General features: G+C 38.9%; 1 protein-coding gene across 12 annotated transcripts in view; it reads right to left on the reverse strand.

The window, feature by feature from the left end:
- Positions 1-2,252: 2,252 nt before the first annotated feature.
- Positions 2,253-23,432, reverse strand: part of Ric8b (RIC8 guanine nucleotide exchange factor B) — a 114,256-nt gene continuing 93,076 nt past the window's right edge. For 4 of the 12 annotated variants that reach the window (XM_015482808.2, XM_048802564.1, XM_048802597.1 and 1 more), the window contains 2 exons: positions 20,085-20,204; positions 2,253-5,535 (listed from right to left, as the gene is read on the reverse strand). In XM_015482808.2, the coding sequence (XP_015338294.1) occupies positions 5,424-5,535; positions 20,085-20,204 (232 nt within the window). In that variant the 3' untranslated portion in view covers positions 2,253-5,423. Of the gene's footprint in view, positions 5,536-11,564; positions 11,742-12,381; positions 16,774-20,084; positions 20,205-23,432 lie in introns of all 12 variants that reach the window. The other 8 variants (XM_048802580.1, XM_048802583.1, XM_048802602.1 and 5 more) reach the window with 6 other exon arrangements.

Raw genomic sequence — 23,432 nt, forward strand, 5'->3', positions numbered from 1 at the left:
GTACAAACAGGGGGCTTCTTCTGTCACACAGTCTCCACCATATTGTGCTGTCTTGCTACAGGCCCCAAAGCAACTGGGCCAACTGACCATGGACTTAAACTTCTAAAATAACCTTTTCTAAGTTGATTATCTCAGGCATTTTATTACAGAATCAGAAAGCTAACACAGAAACCATATAAATTTGCAGTCTTTGAAGAAACTTTTAGCTTTACTCTTCTGCTTCCAAAGTTACTTAGTCAATAGATTATGAGCTACAGTTTTAGATGTATTTTTTTCCCCAAATCATTCTTATTCCTCAGTTGAGTTTAAGTGAATTTTCTTGCCTTTCTCTAAGAGCAAATTGTGTTAACTCAAGCTTCTAAGTGTTTCTTGAATCCACCTCTTTGTCCACATCTACTGCCAGTGCTCTAGTCTGGACCCAGTTCACTCTTCAGATATTGAGGCATTGGCTTTCTGCCTGGTCTCTTTTCTATCTTTCCTTTCTCCAATCCGTTCTCTATCCTGTGGCCACAGTGATCTTCCCATGTCCCTTTCCTGAAGTGCTGCTGCTCACGTGTCTAATCATGAGACTGTTTCCGTCATACTCTGCTCCTCGAGTCTGTACGCATCATGTACCTTTTGCCTAGGAGCTTGTTTGAGCTCGTTCTTCCGATAGGAGCAGTTTTGCCCATGGTAAGCTCATGCTCAGGCTCACATGTCACCTGTGAAACTTCCTGTTATTCACCCCACAATCCCCCTGACATCCTGCGACTCTTCCTTCAGATTTTAGTCATGGATGTCTCATGCTGTGGGCACTCTGGGGATGGGGACTTTGGCCATGTTTGGTCAAGCACCTTGAACAGTACCTGGCACACAGGTAATGCCTGATCAATGATTACTGAACAAACTGATGTGGATCAGTGTGCTGGTAAATATGGGCTGCTCTTTGAGAGTAACTCCAGCATGGAAACCTATGCATAAGGAAATGAAGAAATGAGTTATCAGTCATTTTCTTAATTGATTTTCTTGTTTAAATCTTCTGACATTTTCTTCTTTTAAATAAATAAAATGACTATGCATTTTCTTCTGATTACAAAAACAATTCGTGCACTCTGGTGTTTGTCTTGAGTTGAAATTTCTATATATAGCAAATTAAAAGCAAATAATGTTTTTCTAGTTTTCTCATCTGAAAAGTAGAATTTTTACAAATAGGGCTTACCTCATAATATTGTTATAAATTATAAATTAGAATGTGCATGTGAAGTGCTCAGCACACTGTCCACCACAGTATTGCTCAATATATTTCGGCTGCGATTTTGTTCAATGCAGAAAAGGTAGAGGTCTTTGAGATGTGGATACAGCTAGAGACTACTGCTTAGGATGGTCACTGTGTCACATTAACACGCAAACTGGACTCTAGAAGTCTCAGAGAATATTTTTGTTCTTTTCTTAGGCAGAGGGTGGTCAGAGACCTAGACCACAGAACACAGTGACTGGCGTGTTTCAGTTCTCCTGAGGATGCCACATCACCACCACAGATGTAGAGGGGAGTGTGTTTGGCACCTGCCCTGTGACGTGGGTGCCGTCTGCCTATCTCCTGACTCCTCAGCTGCCAGGGCTGCTCTGATGGCTCATGGAGCAGGGCTTGGCGTGGTGCACTGTCCCCTCCAGCGTGCTCTCTAGAAACCTCTGCCTTTCCTCCAGAGGATTCTCAGTTGTTATAAGTCTCTCCCCACCTCTCACGATTTGTTCCTTTTCCACACTGTGCTTGTCACACTCAATATGGTGACAGGTACCATCTTATTTTTCTTGTAAGAAAAACACATGGCTCCTGAACCTTGGTCGCTCATTCTGCTTCTGGAATTAAGTTTCTCCAAGAACTATAATGTTAACAATTGGACTGCACACCGAACAAGGTTGACATCGTTTTTTTTTTAGAACATGCAGACATTTCTAAGTTGTCCGGCTCTCTTGCTACCTTTAAAATGGCTCTTCTTGAAAGCTGTGGAGCTACCTTGATAATCAGTCATGTGTGCTGCTGAGGCTTCTGCAGGACCGGGGGTATGGGGTGGATCCTCTGCTTCTCCCAGCCATCCCCGGATCTTGTGACTCTGCAGTGCTGCCGAGGCTCACTGCTGCCTCGTGGGAAGACAGCAGATAACTTATTTTTGGTGGCTGGGGGCAGGGGCTCTAGGCCTTGATGTTTTTTTAGGAAAACTATTGGGTAGGCAATCACTTTGCCACAGTTCATATGATGGAATATCGTATAGCCATTAACTTTTGAAGAATATTTATTGACATGGGAAAATGCTCACAATATGTTAAAGAAAGCAGGATACAAATCTGTAAGTACAGCGTGATCCCAATCTTGTAGTAAAATAAATTATATATGCATAGAAAAAATACAGGAAGGAAATACACTGAAATGTTAACAGTGATTCTCTCTGGGTGGTGGGATTTTGGGTAAAATTAATTTTATTGCTTTCTGCATTTTCCAAGCTTTCTACAAAAAACAGACATTATTTTTACGATCAGGGAAAAAAAGGAAGTGAATGCAAGTGACACCTGTCTGGGAGGTGGCAAGACTGACCTGCTACTTGGTGTTCAGTCCCTCGCAAAGCCTATGTCCTCATTCCCAAAGAAGGGGTAACATCTGCCCTGCCCACCACCCAGGATCACCACACATGCGAAAGGGCTGCAATAATTTGGCAATTGTTCTTCCAAAGCAGCAGCTCAACTGCTTTATTCACAACATACTCTAGCACCCCACTTCTGAAGTCAGGAGGGGTGTGGGTAGAGGGGCCTGCATCCCTGGCCTCCGTCTTACCCTAAAGTTTTCCAGGTCTTCATTTGAAATCAAGTACTCACCTAACTGAGCAAGCTTCCCATTCACATTTCCATTCCAAGGCCCCTCCCTGCTTAAAACATTTTTTAAAATGTTTCAAGTTCTGCGGAGACAGCTATTGCTTAAAATGGCCTGAGACACCTTCTCCATCCCACTCTGTTCCCCACCTTCAAAGCCTGGGGAGGCATGGTGTACTCCAGGTGCAGTGGGGCTGGGGAAGGAGCGTGCTGGGGGTCAGGTGGCCACAGATGGACTCTTGCTTGCTGTGAGGCTCTAGGGATGCAAGAGAGCTCACGTGCCATCAGCACCCACTGGTGTCAGCTCTTTTCCGTGTGCAAGGTGAGGTCACTCCCATCCTCTCCCCTGAAAATTCTCCCTCTTTAAAATCCAAGTTTAACACCCAGCAATAGGAAATGCAAACTGAAAGGAAATCACAGATTCTTAACAGACTGTTCACTTGCTCACTCTGCAGAGCTGTCAAGATGGATGGCCCTTCCCCAGGCTGACACTCATCCCAAAGTGATTTTAGAAATTATAAAAAATACATTTGTAGAACAACAAAAATATCAAGTTTTTAAAAACCCCTTTTCACTAATCTAAAATTAAGAATTGTCAAGTTTTATTTTATTTACTGTTGTTAAAATGTAGGTCATTCATAATCTCTCCCTCAACTATTTTGGATGAAATTCCTTAATGTCTTTATTCTTCTTGGTCTTTTATAAAATATTTTGGCTAATTTATTCCTTTAAAGAAACTCATGGGCAGAGAATGAGTTTATGGGCCATACTATTAAACACTTATTTGCTGGGTCAATATCCCATGGCAAAATTGAGAGTCTTGATTTGCTTCACCTTGACTAGTTTCTTCCCATCTTAACACAGTGTTTTCGGTGGTCTTTTCTGCTTTCAGTCTGCCTGACTTCAGTCTAGCAGCCTCTTTTTTTTGAGTGTGTGTGGGGGCAGATATCTCAATATGTTAAGAGATGTATGCAAATTTTAGTAAAAAGGCTAAGAGTGAAATCTTGTGGATATCCCTTAGGAGTAGTTGCAAGAAATCTGTGACATCTGTCTGGCAGCTCCAAGGCCTTTTAAGACTCAATTCCTGACTTTTTTTTTTTTTTTGCCAGAGAAGTTAACTTCTGGAAAAATGACATTTTTGCTAATACCCCAAATACTTTACCTGTCCTTACAAAGGCTATTATGATGAGAAGTTAAGATAATGGTTGGAAAAACATTTTTAAAAAGGATTAACTATGAAATAGTGTTGCTTAGCCCGTGTAGCCATAAAGAAACACACACAGATGGCTAAATTCAATCAACCCCAATGTTTTATTTAATTTAAAGTTTTAAAAGGCAGTGGTTAAGCACATTATCTATGTGTGTGTATACATATGTATATATGCATGTGCATCCACACACATACATACATACATACATATCAAAGGAAACCAACCCCTTTCCAACTTTAGCCACTGATTAGCTAGGCCCACTGTCTACGGCATGACGGCGTCTCTACATCTTCATATGACCAATTCTAACAGTAAAAATAAACAGCCTTAATCAGTTTAATGGTAACTATTTGTGTTTCTTTCCTTTTTTTTTTTAAATAAATAAAGTTACCATTAAGCCGATCACATATGGTAGAAAGATAGAATACACACACACAAGCATATACACTGACCCCAATTTAAAACATGATGTAGGAATGACCTTTATGTACAAATGGGTGCCTTTGACTGTCCTACTAGAAGAGGCCACAAAATAGTTCCCATTACTCAGGGAGTCCTCACTCTCTCACTGGGATGGAGGGTGTGTATGTGACTGGCACCCCAAGTCAGACCTCAGAATGCACGCTTCCCCCACCTCAGTAATACCCTGGTTCAGTTCTGCAGTACTAGTGTTCAGTATATTAGGGAATAAATAGGCATCTGTAGCTGCCTGGGAACTAAACCATCATTCATAACTCCTGACAGGGAGAAATGTATTCTGAAATTTTAGCTAAGACATACAAACTTCTAGTGTAGTCAGTTTTGTAAGTCTGGGGCCTGTGTGTGTGTGTTTGTGTGTGTGCTTCTATATGTATATAAAATTGAAGAGTGGGGCTAGGTTTACAGAGCAGCTGCTTGGCTTCCATTTAGTCAGTACTGACCTAAGGAGTCACTTGCCTCAGTCCTTATTTACTAGCTCATTCTGCTCTCATGTGCCTCTGGCTGCTCGAGAGACTCAGAAGGGGCTGCTCACCCAAGTGAGAGGAAGGACCTGGCTAAATCTTCAGTCAAGAATCTTGGCAAACAGAATGGCCAGATTCGGCCAGGGCTGCTTTACAGAATGAAGTTCTTCGTTCCATCTGATGAAATGGAATTACTGTTTTTCTGCTTCTAGTCCCTGTGACTCTGCCTCACTGCAGCTCTGTATGAATGCCTCGATATCGCAAAAAACACAGGATCACCTCTTAAATACGCTGGATTCTCAATGAGTAAACCAGTTAATGTGTTTCTAGCCAAAGCAAGGGCATAAATGTTTTAGAGAAAAGATTCCCCTGGAGCTACAGAGAAAAGATGCTGATAAAAGCAATACTGGGAGCTGAGCAGGTGATGCTTTCAGTCTGTGTCGGAGCTGGTCTCTTCCAGGACAGAGTACTGGTTGAGTGCTTCCTCCAAAGGCGTTATTGTCCCATCAGGTTTTAGTCCCATTGGTTTAAGCAACTCCTCTCTGGAAAAAGAGATAAAAGAGAGGAAAAAAAGTATTCACCAGCATCACACACACGCCCCTCCCCCCACCCAAATCCACATCCTTTTAAAAGAAAAGTCTTTAAAAACCAAAGTATTTTCTCTCAAGCTCTCTCTGTGTGTTTGTAATAGGAAAGATGAAAGGGGCATGGAAAGAAAAAGAGATAAAAGACTTCATTCACACAGGCCAAACCTACTAAGCCAATTAAAAGTATGAAAAGTCAAGGTCTAAATGGGCTCAGGACAAGGAGCAGGTCTCTTCTGTTTTCAATAAGTAACTTTTCCTCCCCCTTTTGTGGATTTGTTTTGTTTTAGTGAAGCTAAAGCTGTGAAACTTCACCTGCCCCAGGCCTATAATTAAATGGCTTATTTGGTATGTATGCATTTCATTCAATGGAATCAATCTGTCAGATTAGATTTTGCCTTCAGTCTTTAGTGATACATAAATACTTGTTGATTCATTTCAAATCAGTTGGTCTTCCTGATTTTCTTCCCCATTTTTCTTCCCTTTTCTGTCTGTTGCTTGTTCTTTCCCTTCTTCTTGTTTAAAACACCATTGCTTTTGTTTGTGGCAGTTTAATTATGGGACTGACAGCCATTTTAATCTCTTCAAAGCTCCCCAACTGCCTCTTTCCAGCTAATCCAATTATATCTACTCCACAAGTTACAGCCTCATCTGAAGATGATTAATTATTGATTAAACCAATCAAAAAGCATCAGGAAAGATTTATTTCATCTTTTCATAGACTCTTGTTTATTACACAGAGATTATGGCAAATGTACCTGTGGAGTTGCTAACTCCAGTCCTCCTCCCATCCTCAAAAGGTCAGCAGTATACTTAAGAGGGCCATGAGCTGCTTAAAACTTGTTTCTCACAGAAATGGGTATTGCTTCCCCAAAACATGATGGCAGCAGCTGTGATACTGGTGGGACATGCAGTGAAGGGAAACACTTCCTCTCCCCCTGCCTCCCTTAGGCCAGCACAAAGAGGGGCTCCCTCCTGGGAAAGGGTAGCCACACGACTGAGTGATGGCACCCAAAACCTGGGGAGGGGTGAGAAAGCTCAGTGATTGCTGGTAAGGCCAAGAGCAGCCTCCTGGAGAAGCTCTGGCCTGCATGAAAGACTATTTCTGAGATCTGAAAAATCTGTTTGGGAAATGTGGTGGCCGGCTAGCTGGCTACAGTGAAGCTCTCGAATATTATAAAGTAGGCGGTGTTTCCTGATCCAAGAAATGGAGTGAAAATCAATTAAATCAATTAAAGTTGGAAGGGGCCGCAGAGATCATTTAGTCCAACCCCTTTCTTTAATAGAGGAGACTGAGTGACTTACCCAAGGTCACTTATCTAGTGGCAGAGTTGGAACTGGGACATGGGTTTCTGGATCCCAGTCCAGTGCTCTTTGCAGCACAACACATCTGACTAAGTGCCTAACTGCTCTGGCGGAGCACACCCTGAGTGCATTTGTTCAGCATCTGTTCAATAACTATGTGACAGGAACTATGTCACATACTGGGGAAGAAAAGGAAGACTGGGGACAGCTGCTGCCTTTGATGAGCAAGTAAAATAAATATATGGAAAATAACTTGGAACGTAATGGGGGAGATGCTATGAGAGAATTATGAACCAAGAACTGTGGCAGCTCCTGAGATGAAGCACCAACCAAATGCCTGGGGGAGGGGGGGAAAGGTGCCACCAAGGGGTCCTGTGCTAGGCAAAGGGTACACGTTTCAGGACAAGGAGACCATGTCAGGAGCCTACAAAAGGTCTACAAAAGCACCACAAGGTGATGGGACCACACAGAATGTGGTCCCATCACCTTGTGGTGCTTTTGTAGACCTCTTCTGATTGTGCCAGTTCATCTTTTCTATCAGTGTGCTCTAACAAAGCTGGAAAAGGGCCTGGTGTTTGCAGAGTGAAGGGGCTCAGTGAAGGGGCAGCAGGAGGGGCAGATACAAAGGTCATCTGCCACCCAATAGTCAAATGTCTTAAATGCCCAAGTAAGGAGCTTAGACTTCATCCTGTAAAGAGTATCCGATCAGTTTTGCTTCCTCTGGCAGCAGTGTGGGAGACCACACTGGAAGAGGTGGCAGAGAGACAAGTCCTTAGGAGGTTACTCTAACAGCTGTGTGGGAGAGGAGACAGAGCTGGGGTATGGCTGAGGTTGTGGGAACAGAAGGCAACACTGCTGAGGGAGATCTAATGACCCCCAGAGGGGAAAGGGTCGGTGAAGGCAAGGAGTAGAGTCCCTTAGCTGTGGGGTGGATGGCCAAGTGGATGTGATATTATCTACTGAAGCAGAAGAAGGGAGACAGAGCAGATTTGGTGGGGGACACTGCTATCTTTCAGTATGCAAAGAGCTTGAGTTGCCCATTTGACAACCAGGTAGAAATGTCTGGTGGAGAGTTAGAAACCACCTGTTTACTTTAAAACTTGTCTCTAGCATGCACAAATTATATAGTTACAATTTACAGTATATATCTTCCTAGTTCTAAGTGATTGTGCTGAAGAACTGTGGTACTGTACACTACATACAAACAACTGAGGCAAAAGGAGAAGGGGGACAACTTGCTGGGAATGGAGACTGAAGAATGAGGAAGTTCAAAGGCCTACAGGGCTTGGTGAACTGAGGGCAGGGAGGTGGGGGTAGGGGCAGCAGGGTAGGGAGAGATAGAAGTAGGCCTGGCAGATGGGACTAGAGGGATTCTACCAAGGACAGGATATCATCTACCAAGGATGATATGCTGGGTAGACATATCATCATCCCTTGGACGAATACTACTGCACCTCTTTGATAACAGGAAGATTCTGAGGACAGCTACCAACTTGTATAAGCGTCTAGCACTTTCTCATCTAAACCCAGGGGGAACATTTCAAATCATGTCTGTAAGCTTCATCCCTATTTCCTAATCCTACTTTACGATGGAAAAATATCACATAGCTTTTTTGCCAAGTTATGGGAATTCATTCATAGAACAAAGTGCCCTGTATTCTAGTTCTCACTTGTGAACTATTTAAGTGTTTATATTTTTGGTGCTTTGTATCAGCCCTCCATGGAAATGGAAGCTCCTCAGAAGGTATGAGTTATTTTTCTTTTTTCTTTTGCATGGCTCAGGTGTACTGGCTTTTCTGCAGGAAGGCATCAGTGAGCACTGCCACATCATCATGCATTCATGCAAATGAGTTAAGGCAGCAACTTGACCTTGTGGAAAGAACAACAGGTTGTGGAGTCAGGAGGTCTGTATGAAGTCCTGATTCTTCCACTTACCAGCTGTGTGATCTCGGGCATGTCTCTGGGTCTGTTTCCCCATCTGTGAAATGGGGGGTCATGATAATACTAGCACTACCTACTTCCTAGTAATGATGTAAGGAATAATTATAATATTAGTAATAATAGTGGCAGTAACGATAGCAATAATAATGTAAATTAAGGAGTTCTGTGAACTGTAAAGGACTCAAACATTTACCATGATTGTGATGTAATAAAAAATTCATACAGGTTTTGGAGTCAGATCTGAGTTCTAATTCTGGATCCAACACTCACTAACCATAAGACGTTGAACTTTCTGAACTTCAATTTCCATATCTGTAGAATTAGGATAGGAATACCCACCTCCTTAAGTTGTCATGAGGGCAAAGACTATTATACATATCAAGTATGGAAGTGTAATGGCTAGATGTAGTTGGAACTCACAAGTTGCATTCCTGTTCCTATATGCTTCCAGGTTTTCCCTATGCCAGTCAGGAATAAGTTGGGGAAGAATATGCAAAAGCAAAAACAGAAAAACAAAACAAAACAAAACAAAAAAAAACAAAAAACAAACAACCAGAAAAAAAAGACATGGTCCCTGTCCTCAAGAAGCTTTTAGTCAGTTCAGAAGATAAAACACATACACATTAAACAATATTCAAAGAATTACAGAACAGCAGATCAATAAGCTTGAGATGATTGACAAGCAGAGCCCTGCTTTCCCTGAGTGTGACAGTCATGGATCCACCCTCATTGTATTTGTACTTTGCTTAAAGGAAATTTTTTTGTCCTGAGTGGGAGTAGGAAATGATCATTTATAGACATGAGACTTTTCCATGAACCCAAGTTTCTCAATCTCTCATCCTAATTTTCTGATCTTTCTAGTCTATAACTATAGCCCACAAACACCAAAATGAAATCTTTGTTATAGAATCGCTCCTAAAAGGCTTGGCAAAAACATGTTTATATTAGACTGCTTTCATTATTTTCTGTTGTATCTAATCAGAAAGATGTGGACAGAGAATGGGAAGCTTTAATGCATACCACAGAAATGTTCCTCCACCAATCATATAGGCTATGCATGTCTGAGGGACATAGAAGGAGACAGGGACACTGACTACAGGCTCCTTGCAGGAGGTGGACTCAGGGTCAGGCTATAATGGCAGCGATGGACATGGATTCATGGGAAGAAAAGCATCCCCAAAGCAGAAGGATTAGTCGGGCGAGGCACAGAAGCAAGAGTTAGTTGTGTGCAGGGATTGCCAAGCAGGCAGGTTTAGCAGAGGAAAAGGAAAAAGAAAGCTCACAAGAGATATGGGGTATGAAAGAGGATCTGAATGGAGACCTGAATCTTAGGCTGACAAGTCTGGATTTGAGTATGAAGGTATTTTTGTCTTCTATTTCAAGAGCCCCAATATTTAAGAATATTAAAAAAAAAAATTGTCATTATAAAGTTTGAAAGCTATGAAACAATACTGTTCTAATATATTAAAAATATATTTGCTCTAATTATTCATTTCCCATATCCCTACGTGTCTAGCACAGTGCCTTGCAGAGAGTAGAGCTTCAATAAGGTCTATGAACTACACTTTTCTTGCACTTGATATCATCTTGCATTTTCACAAAAAGAAAAGGCATGTGTTTTATAGGACTCCTAATAACTAAACCATGAACAAGAGGTAAGCTAAATTTGTAGGTAAAACATTCACTTTCATCAAGAGTAACAGAGTTTGGAAAGGTGTTCATATTCCATATGAAATTCTGAATTATGCTTTCCAGGGATTTCTTGTTCTCACTAGACTGTGGGCAACTTGAGGGCAGAGTCCATGTCTTATCTGGCTGTAATCTGCCAGTACCTAGTATAGAAACAGGACATAGTAGGTGCTCAGTAAATGTTTACTGAGAGACTACAGTACATGGGTCATGACATAAAGGGAGAATAGTAGAGAACCATTTGTCAGAAATCATTCTCATATTATTTTAACTGTAATTATTTCCTTGATGAGTCAAGGTCATCAGACATTCTGATGGCCCAGAAGTCAGACCCCGTTTCTATACAGCCTAGAATTACCAACAATAAACTGGGTTAGATTCAGCTTCTTGTGTATGGGTCGAGAGATCTCTAGATTCTAGTCTCAGATCTTTTACTAACTTTTTCCGTGTCCTTGGGCATGTCATTTGCCTTTCCAGGCTTGAGTCTCCCTATCTATAAAATGAGGGGTTGGACAAGATGATCCCCAAAATTATATACTAAGTTCAAGAGTCTAAGATAAGGTTACTAAGTAATTTTGATCTATTTGAAAAACTGCTAAATTTAAAGATACTCCAAGTCATTACTCTAAGCCTTTGTTTCTAGTCAAGAGAGTCTAGACCTAAGAATAAAACACAACATCCTACCTACCTGTCACTGGCATACACCAAGACCACAAACCCTTTCTGCAATCTACCAGCAGATGGTTAAAATGATTATATAGGCAAATCAAAGCAATGGCATGTGTTACACAGAAGGATCCAAATTCCATCATGGCCCTCAATAAACAGGCCATTTCATGAAGAGTTACTGGTCCTGAAAGTCCTATCTAAAAAGGATGGCTAGGTGTCAGGTATATATATAGATATATATAGACATATCTATATATATATACACACACAGTATAAATATATATACAGTATCTCTGTTTTATCATTATAAAATGGAGATACTGTATATTGAAATGTGTATCAGGATTAAGATATTCATATAGCAACAACTCCTTCATACTTACCTTCAATGCTATACACAGGCCTTAACATAAGTTAAGACTGCCCTCGTTATCATCAAAAAGTACAGTGATGTCTACTGGATAAAGAGCCCATTCTAGGCACTGTGACAGTATCATGGCGGGCTTCTCATCTGATCAGGCATCTGGCCAGGGAAGAGATAAGCCTCCAAGAATGTTCAACTGGAACGAAACATCATTTAGAAATTTGATCTTACTAAACGATAAGGAACCATAATCTATAAGGGCTTGGCCAGGCAAGAGGACACAGGTAAAGCACGTCCAAAAAAGGAAACCCTATTTTGCCCCAGCCTAACCCTTGGAACTGCTAATGGAAACCAAAAAAAATTTCTTAATGATCTAGGGGTGGGAGATGATGGGATTTATACATACTTAAAATTCTCTGGCTGTTTTTTTCCCCAGATATATGTTAACAGTTTCCTGAGCCACCATTTTCCTGTAGGTATGGCACTCTGGAATGCCTGGGCTTACATGACTTCTCAGGACCTTAGAGAAGGTCCCACTTTTTAGGGCTCTGGTTCCTATGTGACTCTTTCCCCCAGAAATGAGAGTGCAGAATTGGGGCTCAGATACTAACAAACCCAATTGCACATTACAGAATAGGTCAGATGTGTGTGTGTATAGAACACCTTACTTGACCTGGAAGCAAGAGAATACTCTTGCCCACGGCACGTTTTTGTGCAATACAAACAAAGCATTCAATTCAAGTGTACTTGCTGAAAAACAGGACATAATTAAGCAGTTGGTAAAATGCATTCTTGTTTCCCACTTGCAGATCTCCCAAGAGTCCCTTCGAATTTACCTATACGAGTTTCAGCTTCCCGCTTGCCACTTAGCTTGATAACGACTCAAAAATCATTCCCTTGTTTTCAAGGGCTCTTCTTTCTTGTCTGCTCTGTGTACTACAGGGCAGTATTGACACATGGAATTAATGACAGGGTCTGTAATGAAACAACAGTCATGCAAACACCAGTCTGCTCTTTTGATAAAACAGCATGTTAGAGACCTATTCACCTCCCTCTAATTGAGTACTGAATAATCGTTCCGATCCTTTTATGTAACATATTTTGTTCTATGATTAGAAAAGAAGAAAAGTGTGTGTGTAGGGGGAATCTATGAGGCATTGCTTCCTTCAATCACCCCTGATTAATTCTCCGTTTTTAATGAGGGTGGCTGCTATTTAGGCAGGTTCTGTTACATACTTGTTTTGTTGACTTCTGAACAATATATAACAAAACCCAAGACAAGATAATTGGGAACCATTTATTTGGCTCAGGGATTCCTGCTCTTAATGTAAGGTTGGCTTGGAAAAAAGGACCCTGACATTTTAAATTAGGCATTTCATATTTAATTCCTTTTCACATTTGAAAGATGGGATGAAAAACTAGTATATAAATAAGCATTTTCATTACACAGAGCTCTTCCAAGAATGTCTGCTAGAATGGAGCATGTGATGGTCTGGAGAAAGCAGCTCTATAGTCTTAGTTATAATTCCAAGTCTAGGACACTGCTTATGATCCACTGCAGTGCAATGGACTTTTCAATAAGCTGTGACTTAGTATAGGTGTTTTTAACCCCTTTTTCTCACAGAAATTATATAACCTTTGAGACTGGTTATCATGCTCAATTGGATACTGTGAAAGTATCCTTTGGGCTTGGACCCTGACCCTCTTTCATTGCATCTTTCATCTAGTGGCTTCTGAGTGCTGACCAGTTCTATTGATCTTTCACTAAGTTTTTAACACAGTAGGAAGGAGGGTATGGTGGCTCTTCCATAGCAAATATGAGGTCTTCTGGCTGCATCTTTCATAAATGATTCTGAGTGTCTCTCCTTATCTCTCACCATCGTGCTTTGAGATTAGGTACTGCTGGGAAAGTAAAATATTACTCCCAAAACAACTAGATATGGTATACTGCTCATATTACCATGTCATTTGACTTTGTAAAGGTAATTGGGATGTCTAAAGGTTAGGTTTTATTAGTGTAATAACATGTAAGAATGTTAGAATACTCATTATTCGTTTTTCTCTTTAAAATAATAAAAAAACCAAACCTTGTATTAACAGAATCAGAAATGTTATGGTTTCCCTCATATAATATAAAGTATTTCTTGGGCACGTGATCTAATCTTTGATAAGAGCTCAGCTATGGGATGAAAAGCAGCTTGCATGATGCTTGTGTTTTCCACATCTTAATTTTCTTTCAAGGTAGACATTTGTGCTTACTATTGGTCTTTTGTGCTCCACATTTGTTTAAAATTTAAAAGTTTTATTTAAAAATAATCAGACTGACAATCTTTTGAGAGCTGTTGGTAAGTTTGCAAAACAGTATAATATCTGGAGTCTGAAGACTGAGAACCAAGTCCTGGTAGATATCCTTAACTAGATACCTGATCTGGGTTCATTTATTTAATCTTTGATACATTTACTTCTTAATAAAATACCTCTTAATAAAATACCTCTATTTTAATGATCAATGGAGATAATATATATGGAAGCACTTTTTACAGTTAAGCACTATGTAAATATTAGTGTTTTATTATTGCTCTCATTTCTGTTAGAAGATTGCATGCAAAGCTTCTAAAAATTTGCTGCCCACCTCATATTAAACAGCATGGTTAAGAAAATATAGAGAAAGATTTTAGGAACAGTGCTAGAAGAATAAAATTCAGTTTTATCCTTAGGTGATGGTGTTCTTTATTATTTCTTGGTGATCTACTCAGAACTTTTTTACCCTATAGTCCAAATTGACAAAATAAACATGAAGCAATTAGCATGCTAACTGACACTGTTGGAAAAAAAAGAAGTCCTTTTTATGCTCTTCCCAATTAGGAATGCTTAAAAGTTAAAAAACTTTTAACTTATAAACAGCTAGTGGAGATTATTCTTATTTTATCCTTTTCTAAGGGTCAAAAGCCATTTCAGCTAGTGCTTTAACCAAGAACTCCAAGCAGTCATTCCTCTTACAGATCTAAAAGACACTGACTACCTAGAGGGAATATGGAGGCTACCTCATACCACAGGGAATATGGCCCCCTACTCAGGTATCTTACCACTGGAAAGGTCCTCTATAACCTAATGATAGAACTACTGAGTTTCTCAAATTAACCCTCCCTTGCCCCTGTATGTTATTAATTTAACTGGATCCAAGTCCCGGTAATTGAATTTCCAAGCAACCTTACAGTACATTTTAATGATGGAGAGCAATGCTAATAAAAATAAAATGCAAGACAATGTAAGCTATATATGTAATATTGATATTCTAGTAGCCACATTGAAAAAAATAGTTAAAATTTGCTGTTTAATGTATTTTACTTAACTCAGTAGATCAAAAATATCATTTTGACAGGTAATCCATATTAAACAATTAGTAAGATATTTAACATTCTTTGTTTTTTTTATTATTATTAAGTCTTTGAAACCCAGTGAATATTTTACATTTAGAGGTCATCCCAATTTGGACTAACCACATTTCAAGTGCTCAACAGTATGTAAGGCTAATGGTTACCGTACTGGAGAGTGCAGATCTGAAGGATATTCTGATGGAACCAATTAGATCTTTATACATTAATACCTACAACAGTTTTTACAGTGCTTTAAGAATTGGATCATGTCTCTGAAAAACATTTTCTTGACTAACTCATCACAAGATAGATGTAATCATAGTTGTTGATATTTGGTTAAGAAGAATAAAATATTTTTAAGGAAAAACTACATAGCTGTTACATTTCAGTACTAAATTACTCTCAGCCTTAGTAGTTTTAAAACATGACCTTTGAAATAAAGGAATTTTTAAATATTTGGCACTTGCATTTATTAAGAAAGCCACATCCAAATATCATTATGGCTGGCAAAAAAATAAAATTTTTTGAAAAACTACAAATTTTTGGCTAAGTGAGTGGATGGGAGAAAGAAGAAATGGTAGGACAATAATTTATTTATATACATATAAATTTTAAAACAGATTTTAATGGTAGAACATAAAAGCAAACAGGCAATGTACCTTGTTAAACAGTGATAGAGGGAGGGTGGAGTGGAGGATTAATCAATTCTGGCATCAATTAAGGATTTAAAAATTCAAAACAAAACTGTTACTTGGAATATCATTCCCTTGGTTAATTTAAACTTATGTTAATGGATGTTCTCTGCCCTTTTCTGGAGCAGGCATCATCACATGTGAGCTGCCTGGTGCATCCAAGCAGACGCAATGCTCTCAGGCACACTGGGCTTGTTTTCACACAATCAACGTTCTCATCTCTAGTAGGGATTTTACCATTGAGCTACATCCCCAGTTCTTTTTAATTTTTTAATTTGAGACAGGGTCTTGCCAAGTTGCTGAGGCTGGCCTTGAACATGTGATCCTCCTGCATCAGCCTCCCATGCTGCTGGGATTACAGGCATATGCTACCGTGCCCAGCCTAGGCTTCAATTCTTATGTTTGATAAATATTTTAATTATCATTCCATGGTAAAGAAATTATGCACTAAATATTTAAACTGGCTAGTCATGGTCTACAGTGCTTTGTAGAATTCTCTTTCTGCCTTGACTTTTATCAAGTCTGGATAAGAAATGGAACTGACAAAATAAGCTCCAAAGTCTTAAACCATGTAGGCTACTTTATAGAGCAAGAAACCTGACCTTCATATTTGGGGACCACCTGTTTCATCATTTCATCATCATGCACTGGAGAAACCAAAGGTTCAAGGCACTATATTATAGCTAGATATGAAGGGAATTATAGGGTTCAGGTGATTCTCCAACTCTGAAGACCTCCAAGTATACTGCCAATTCCTATACAAGGGTTTATATAAACATCTGTTACAGAGATAATCCTTATACTAAAGAAATACAAAATCACTTAAAATACTACTAAATCATTTGGCATTCAATGGAAAGAAAATATATGAGCACTAATCTCTCCACTGTCTTTGGAAGTCTAGCTGAGATAAAGATGCTAAGGTGGTGAGCTCCTTGAGACAGTGGCTAAGTCCAGCATGGGGGAAAAATTGAAATGTAGTTTTAAGCTTTACATTGGTGGTTTTACACTTTTTAATAGTGAATAACATCTATACCCTACACCAGGCTCAGTAACAGTACTTGGCATGACCAACCTTAGTCATCACTTTGGTAAGTGCTTTGGCACGGGCCATTGTTGCTAACCACCATCCTGGTGCAGGTCCTTCACATCTGCTCTCCTATGGATGGAAAAAAGGAAGTGTGTAGTGTCCATTCCTTGGCCACGTCACCTCCAACCCTATCCTTTACTCACATGCCTTTCAATTCAGGTGCAGGAGAAAATGATTTCATTTTGAGAAAGGAAGTTAATTAGACAAAGGTGAAGTACACTTTTAGCACAATAAAGGCTTGGTTGAATGCAGAACTTCCTAGAGTGACAGTTGAGGGAACTAACCAATAGTACAATGCTGAGAGAGTGATTAGGAAGTATTCTGGCAAACACTTCCTGTAACAGACAGACACAGTAACACAGTGGACAGATCTTGAGTTCTGGAAAATGAAGTTCCTAGGCTCACTTTATTATGAAGCTAGAAAGATGTATGTGAAAGTGTTTTTGTAAACCGTCAAAAGGAAATGGATCATCATCAGTCAATAGCTTGGAAATGTTTTGGTCAATTCTTTGGTCCTTGCTTCCCCCAATGTTAAATCTGGTAATATTAATCAAATCATGATAAAATAACCTGAGCTCTTTGGAAGAAAGATAAAGAATACAAATACCAAAGACTTATCTTACTAATGAGATTAAAATTTTCTTTACCTGCAATGAATAGTCATTTTTCCATTAAATCTCTCTTAAACTTCAATGATCAGCACAAATGCTACTACCTTCCTTGTGAAACACAACCTAAATCATCCAAACAGAATGAACTGCTCCTTTTCCTGGGTGCTTAAGTTCAACATAGACCTCATTTTGTCATTATTTTCTTCTACTTTGTGTTCTAGAATAGATCACACTCTGTTAGGATGTGAGTTTTCTAAAGACAGAGACTGTCCCATTTACCTCTGTATCTCCCTTGGCTAGGTCCTAGCACAGTGTAGCACAGAGTATCTGTTCAGTAAATGTTCCCTGAATTGTACTGAATTTAGTCTATTTTGGCTTAATGACTTTTTTAAACCTAAAAAAAAAAAAGGTGAAAAGAGAGAAGAAACTTAAGACTAATGAAGAATACAGCACAACAAATGTGTAAGACGCATAAAGAATGGTTACATTCTTTGCATTCCTGCTTTGGAATGCCCACTACTTATCTTCATACAGTTTTGTCATTCACTATTATTAGTAGGAGCAAATGTTAGAAAGCACACAAAGGCAGACAATGTAAAAACCCACCACATATCATGCAAAAAGTGTACATGATTTAGGACTATTCAAGGTTGCTGTTTGCTTCAACTTTAATGGCAAAAATAGTACCATCAAAGCCTACACAAGACATATTTGCTTTGCTTTTTCATGCAAAAATCAGTACCACCTTCAAATTGAGTTGGGCATCCCTGGGTGCCTGCTGGTGAGTGTGCATCTTCTTTCAGGCATAGTTTAAATTAGATGGATGTTGAGTACATCAGACTTAATGTTGGTGTATTTACTTATTGGTAGCTTCTAGAATATGTAATTCCACTGAGATTAAAAGAAGGACTTAGCACCTTTGTTTTCTTTGCCTGTAATTAGGATGCCTTATGAAATTGGTAGTGTATCTACTGATAAGCCAAGTTCCCAGATTATATTGCATTATCCTAGGCAGTTTTTCCCCCATCGTCTACTTTTCCTAGCTTGGATTTTATTCATTCAAGGTAGATGGGCCAGTTGAAGAGCACCTATGCTAACTTCTAAAAATTCATATTGTTGGTCAGAATATGAAATATTTAATTGCTTCACTGTCCTAAAACACTAATAATGCTCCATTTAGGTCTCTGTTAACAATTCCCCCTCTAGCTTCCACTACATGGGCTATGTTGGGTCTCCTCCCAACTTCTACTTTTTTTTTTCATTAGTTACATCAGACTCTTCTGGAAGCAGCCAAGCACATTCATATCTTATTTTTGTATAAATAAATTTTTTAAAAATGGTGCTGGGGATTAAACCCAGGGCCTTGTACATGCCAAGCATATGCTCTACCCCTGAGCTACATCCCCAGCTACTGTATCTTATTTTTATATATTCATTTAGAACTTCTTACTCTGCCTTAAATAGGTTTGCCCTATCAATATCTTCTCTGTGACTATTAATTCCTTCAGGAAAAGAAAATGTCTATTCCATACAAAGGTATGGAGAATATAATTGCAAACAGTTAAAAATGTCTTTTGAAGGTTGTGAGCACAGTTACCTGTAAGCTTTAACCTTCTTAGGAATGGACAGATATTTAAAAGCGGTAAGCTGGCAGTCTTTGAGTTGTAGTTACACTTTGTAGATAATGAAGTTACTTATTTCTAAACAACTTCTACCACATTATTGGCATCATTTAAAAGCTCAGAGTGCAGTGTCAAAATACCCATACTTGTCATCCTTCCCACATCAGTCTCTTGTTCTTGCCTATTTCTACTCTAAGCCTCCTGTTCTACCCTTCACCTATATTTGTTTCTTTGTTAGACCTTTCCTTTTCCCAGTTTGGCTTCACATCCAACTTGCTTTTTCTCTTGATTGAGGGATACTAGCTCTTTTTTTCACATCCCCCGCCCCCTGCACATAGCTACTATGAAAGAGGAGATGACCAGAAGAAATTCACCTGAAAATGGTAGATGCCACCAACACACAGAAGCACTCACTCAAGATGGCTTAAGGAGACAGTGACTCAATGTATGACTGGAAAATTAGAGCAATTCAGCCAAGTATGAAAGGATTTTTTTTTTTCAAATAACTCCTCCAAGATGACTTGTTGCTGATTAGTATATATGTGGTTTAATTATTTTCAAAACTGGTTATTTTTTGGAAGGCAAGGAGACATGAAGCAAGAGGGGAAGGGCAGATTGTTTTTAGAACCTCTAATTAATACAAGTGCCTGCTTTCAGAAAATCCTTCATTTGAGCTATTTCTTTTCACTTTTTCCTATTGGATGCATTACATTTCAGAATTCTTGGTTTTAGCAGCAACCCAAAAAAAGCAGAATTGCAAACTCGCACATCAAAAATGAAAGGAAAGAAAAGCGCATAATGATTTGGAACAAAAACAAAAACAGGCTAAAACAAAAATACAAGAAGCAGCAAAATCATTGAACCTAACTCATAGCATCTTTTTGAAGATAGGGAGGTTAGTTGGTTAAATATTACAGTGACCTAATAGTTACTATCTTAGCTTATGTTTTAAGAATGCACATCCAGAAGCGGCACATGTAGAAAAACTATGGTAGCCAAGAGGTGTCTGAACTACTGCTGCGTGGGCCACCCTGTTTCAATCAGCATGGATTTCCAGAGTTGCTGTTCTATGGTAACTCTCAGTGAGAGAGACAAAGAAATAGAACATTTTTAGAAACCAAGCAAAAAATGGATGGGAATACAATACCTGGAAAGTTTATCAAGCATGTTGACAAGTTTCATGGCTTCATATTCTTTTTGTTCTTCTGTCATTTCATCTATGGGGTTTGGCATTGGTTCCTCTAAATGACCAGTGATAAGATTAATGCTACAAAAAGAAAAAAAAGTTATGCTGTATGTTTTAAAACTATGCTCTTTCTATACTTTTCTGGTCCAAGTTTTAAGTTATAATAAGAAAGAGTATAATAGCCAAAAAAATTGGCAATAATATTGGTAGTAACTTTATGGTACAGAATTGCTGTAGTAATTAAAAAAAAAACTGACTTCAACTAATTTGGGAAATGGGCTACAGTCATTGTTTAAAAAAAAAAAAAAAAAACAAAAAAACAACCAAACTTGACTTGCCAACTCTTATTTTAAAGACATGGCTGCTTTTGAAAAATATAAAATTTGATTGGTGCCGTTGGATAAATATCCTTGGATGCACAGTTTATTCATTAATTATAAGGGGACATATGACTTCATAGAAGGTGAAATGAGGAAATCCATTTGTGATACAGCATAAAACAAACATGTCAAAAAAAAAAACTGGAAAAATGATGACAGAGAGGCTGCAATCTGGAAATGAAAGCATGCCAATTTATAATCTCAGGAAATTAGTCCATTAGTGAGACCACAGAGGGCAATGAGTGTTTAAATAATAAAAGATAAAGCAGAAGAACAATTTTAATTAGATTTGATCTGACCTAGGTAAAAAAAAAAGGAATAAAATCTAGCCAACCTAGAGACAAAGTACCATCTTGGCTTTCTAGAAACAGATTTAATACAGTTCTTATAATGAATACTTGGCAAAAACTTTGTATGACATTTTAATACCAAATAAATTATTCTCTTAAATAAAAGCCATACTTCTTCTTTCTTTTTATTTTTTTCTGAGGTTGGGAAATAAAAGATAGACTTCCAAGGGGTGCTAAAGATCTGTAACTTAAAACATTTTTCTAGAGAAGCAGACAAGAGGTTACAAGATCTTATAGTACAGCCAAGTGCAGACAATTGCTGTTGTTCTGACTGGGGACTGAACCCAGGGGTACTTCACCACTGAGCTACATCCTCAGTCCTTCTAATTTTTATTTTGATACAGGGTCTCACTACATTGATGAGGCTGTTTTTTTTTTTTTTTAAATACCATTTATTTATTTGCTTGTTTGTTTATTTATTTAATGTGGTGCTGAGGATTGAGCTTGCATATGCTAGGCGAGTGCTCTACCGCTAAGCCACAACCCCAATCCCATCAGGCTGGTTTTGAACTTGTGATCCTTCCTACCTCAGCCTCCAAAGTTGATCAAATGAAATATCGCTGCAAGTAGCAAACTGATAAACAAATTATTTTCTAGGGTCTAGAAACACCAGTTTTCAGAGCCTTCATGATAAGCAAACGAATGAGCAAGTCAAGTATAACCATGTGGAATGTTGTAGACTGGGGTAAACTCGAGAACAGTGCCTGTCTAAATTTTAAAAGATATCATGTGGCCAAAACAAAGACATTGCAATCAACTGGATCCTGTGGTAGCCAGCATAAAGCCCCTGTTTGAGATTTCTGCTTGGACAAGTCACCTCCCTTCCTCACCTGAAGTAAGCCTAGCTCAAGGGACACTTGTTATCTATTACCTTGGATTTCCTTTCTTTTTCTACATTCCTCAGATGCTACATAATACACGAATTTTGTTGGAAAACTCAGTGCTCACCATTTTTGAAAACCAGAGTTAAAATCTGTGTTGCCATTCTTGCATAGGACATATATGTCTAGAGTTGTGGTTAAAAAACATGTTCCTTTTAGAACCTCAATATTTAATATAGAAAAAACCAGAATTGTTCAGGCAAAAGGGGGAATGGGGCAGCGGAGGAGAGTGAAGCCTAGGGGCCCTAGTTTGTCCTCCACCTGCTTGCTTCCTTTTAAGGTACCCCCCAGGGCACTTTTAGGAATGCTGGGGCTTTGGGGAAACCTGAAATCCCCTCGGCTAGTTACTAATTCTTAGCTTTGCCAGATATACATTAGAATCACTTGGGAACTTCAAAGAACAAGTTTGAGCTTCACCTTAATCTGTGTGTGCATGTGTGTATATCAAAGTTTTCTAGGTAATTCCGATATACAATGAGATTAGGAACCACTGGGCTACATTGTCTGTGTACAGCCTCATGGTGTGCTACTAGTTCTTTTTTCGGGTGCCCATAAAAGAGGAAAAGGCCTCTAGTTAAAAGCTATCAACAAAAATGCTGTTTGGATCATCCTATTTCCCAAAAACTCAGGCAAGATTTTCGAGAACTATGGAGATATATCCAAATGCTACACTGAAAATACAATACCACCCCCCATCCATTATTTCCTCAGGCAAATGACAAGAAGTCATCTGTTTTCACTGGTTTCTCCCTTGCTACCTAATACATTAGAAAAATAAAACAAAACTTCCTTGTCTTATAAATAAATAAATGTACTTATTACATATACAGATCATCCCAAGCAGATGAAGAAAATCAGGTCTTGGAATAAAGTACAAGGGAAGGTAAATGTATTAACTATGGAGATCGTGCTCTTTTGCCACTTGAGAAAAGACTTCTCAAATTTAATGGAGGTATGATTTGAAAAATCAGATTTGTTGACTATTTACTGTTTCAAATATGATATCAGCACAAAGAATCAGGAAAAACTTATCTGAAGGATGCACTGTTGAGCCCTGTGGTATTGTGGGCACCATAACACACAGTCAGATATGAATTCTTGGATGAGAACATGCTGATTCTTTTGTTGGTTTCTTAGTTTAGTGGAAATGATGACTGTTTTCTATAAGCTGACTTTAAGTCTCCCAGCTGCTAAAACGACTTCATGGCTTGCTCTGAAATCCTTTGTAATTGCAGCTTAAACACATTGTATCGTAGCTTAAATTCATTCTTACAGAGTAAAATCGCATCCTCTATCTATGCAGTAAAACATTCCAAGCCCTCCAAAGTCACTCCAGGGATCCAAGTTTCACTTTTTCCTTTAAAAAGACATTTTACCCCCTTGATAGAAGAATATAAACAAAGCCACAGCCACTCTATTATAGGGAAACACCACTGTCCTGTAGCTGAAGGCAGATGGTTCTGTCTATCCTCCTGTCCCTCCCTCCTTCAAGCCAGAGTCTCTGGTAGTTTCCCCACCAAGAAAAGGAAGAAAAAATATACAAAGGTCACCGTGACAACCATGATGCGCAGTTTCATAAAACAGATTATTTCAGTTGAACAAATACCTGGCACCTTAACAACTTCCCATAGCAGTCTGGAATTTAACTTTGCAGGTTTCTCTACTAAATCCTGGGGTTACTTTTATTTTATCCTAAGT

The sequence above is a fragment of the Marmota marmota genome, unplaced genomic scaffold (assembly GCF_001458135.2).
Source record: "Marmota marmota marmota unplaced genomic scaffold, marMar, whole genome shotgun sequence".
NCBI lineage: Eukaryota > Metazoa > Chordata > Mammalia > Rodentia > Sciuridae > Marmota > Marmota marmota.